Below are 2,560 nucleotides of genomic sequence, written 5' to 3' on the forward strand. Positions count from 1 at the left end.
CTTCTTTGAGATGGATATGTTTTTAAAAAATGCACCAAATACAAATAAGATTGGCAAAAATAATTTCAGTTAAACCTTGTGATACCTGTTTTTATAAATGTTTCTTAAAGAGATCTTAATTTATGTTACATATCTTAACTACATTTGCTTTAGCTTTGATTTTTATATTCTCTTTTTGTTAAAGATTAAGGATTTTTCAGTGTTTTCATTATTATAAGTATCTGGGAATTTAAAAAAAATTAAAAACATTTTGCAAATATTTTAATTAATACATTTTTCTTGCTTTCTGTCAGGTGATGAAGGTGGCTATTTTGGCTGAAAAGTATGCATCAGATTACACTTGGTATGTGGATGTGATTTTGAACCTGATTCGCATTGCTGGAGATTATGTCAGTGATGAAGTAAGTAGGAGTAATGTAAGCTTATTACACTGGATAGGTTTTAGTGTGATAATATTAACTCTTAAGCTACTTGAGAACCTTTGCTTAACCCTTTCCACTCATATTATCTCATGTTATTACAGAGACAAGACAATGATATCAAGCTTTGAACAATTCTGTCTGATCTCTCCCTTGAAATTACCTACGTGTCTTCTTTTTATATTTGGAGATGCAAAAATGATGATTTGGCATATTGTAAATTGAAATTGTTATGATAATTAAATCACTATGTGTTCTTATAATTCTGGAACCATTCTAAAGTCCTTTCACGGAGTATATAGTAATGAAAATACTGTAATTTTTTTTTATGACCAGTGTCTATTCTTGCATTTGTAATTGTACTGATTTAAAGCATACATATTTTATTTTGACAGGTATGGTACAGAGTAATACAGATAGTTATTAACCGTGAAGACGTTCAAGGTTATGCAGCTAAAACAGTGTTTGAGGTAAGTTAGATGAGATGCTCCATGATTTTACAAAAATAGAGTTCTCCAGTCATACCTGGGGTATTCCTTACTTTCAGCATGTTTTTGCTCCTCCACTGAAATTACAGCTTCAATAATATATTTATAGATAGACTAGCCTGACTAAAATGTAACTAGCTTTTTAATTAGCAAACTGTTTTTAAAGAACAAACCTGATTGATCATTAGCCTGTAAAAACTTGTAAGAAATCGTTAACATTTAATGATTTTACAGTTGCTTAAAGCATTTCAGTACACTTACTTGAAAAAGATTTTGTTCCCCTAGAATTAGTGATTTCTTTATTGATTGTATATTTTAGATAAATGCATTAATATAATACTTTTAAATGTTTCAATGACAAAGTTCTGTCTTTAAATTTTGAAAATAATATGAAACCTATATTCTCATTGTAAAATATATCTGAACTCTGCATGTCTGTAAACTCTTTATACAAGTTTTCACAGTTCATTCCTCAGCTTAACTGGTTATCTTCCCATACAAAGGATTAATAGCAGTTTACAAGAACACAATTACAGATTTCATGCTGTCCTTGCAAATACATTTTCAGTCAAGTCATAATTTTATGCTGCTGTCATTGTATAAATTCCTTTGGAGCTACTTGAGGGGATTTAACAGATATGTGTTCAACTGGGATTACTGTGAATCCAGTTTCTTTAGCCATCTTTCTTGTAAAGCAGCTGTTGACTTCTAGATGTCCCTGGGAGCTTGTGAAATTTGGCTTGTATGCCTTTGTGAATTTCAATTCTATGTTTATCATCTTGTTAACAATATCAGAAGTATGCCCAGCTTCATGGTGATAGCTTTTTGAATCAGAAGAATCTCATTTATAACAGGACCCTTTTCATTTTCCTGTAATAAAATAAAAGTGTCAGGTACATATGTATGTTTCAAAGATTTACAAAGGTATAGAGTCATCACAGTCATTTTTTCTCTCAAGGATGCATAGAGAGATTAACCATTGAGGGTGCCTTTTGGTCCTCATGACTAGCCCTTCTAAATGACAGGACATGTATAAGACATCATAATCCATACTTGTCTGTTTAATATAACCTGTTTTATAAAGCATAAAAAATCTTATTATTGATTGTTTATGTTATAAAGGTGTTTAAGTGCTTTATATTTTCTAACACATTAGAGAAACTTGTTGATGATGTTCAGAAGAAGATAGTTGTATGTTTCTTGTATCATGATGTCTTCATATGGTTGTTTTGGTTTGTGGTGCATGTTCTGGTGACTGACATTAACAGTTGAATATGTTCAATCCTTAAAGGGTTTTTTCTTTGTTTTAAAAATGTTAAGGTAATCAGATATCTCCCATCATTTTATTATATGTCATTGCAAATGTAAATTACTTTGAAGGGATTTTTGTATATAATTCAGAATGTAACTAGACAAATTAATAAATATGTTTTCATTACCACACCCTCTTAATAATTTCAGATTTCTGATGTACTTGTGTCTGTTAGAAAAGAATCTTATGACACTTGTTACAACTCGACTTTTAATATGTAAAAGTCCATCTTACCAACACATTGTTGTAAAGAAAACATTGAGCCCGACATGGCCAGGTGGATAAGGCGCTCGACTCACAATCTGAGGGTCGCGGGTTCGAATCCGCATCCAACCAAACAT

The 2,560-nt window shown here is 31.1% G+C and overlaps 1 protein-coding gene across 1 annotated transcript in view; it reads left to right on the forward strand.

Moving 5' to 3' along the window:
• Window positions 1-2,560, forward strand: part of LOC106469473 (AP-2 complex subunit alpha-like) — a 67,094-nt gene that overhangs the window by 31,613 nt on the left and 32,921 nt on the right. The window contains exons 12-13 of the mRNA XM_022398955.1: window positions 294-401; window positions 815-889. Coding sequence (XP_022254663.1) covers window positions 294-401; window positions 815-889 — 183 coding nt within the window. The remainder of the gene's footprint in view (window positions 1-293; window positions 402-814; window positions 890-2,560) is intronic.

This window comes from Limulus polyphemus, unplaced genomic scaffold (genome assembly GCF_000517525.1).
Source record: "Limulus polyphemus unplaced genomic scaffold, Limulus_polyphemus-2.1.2 Scaffold97, whole genome shotgun sequence".
Classification (NCBI taxonomy): domain Eukaryota; kingdom Metazoa; phylum Arthropoda; class Merostomata; order Xiphosura; family Limulidae; genus Limulus; species Limulus polyphemus.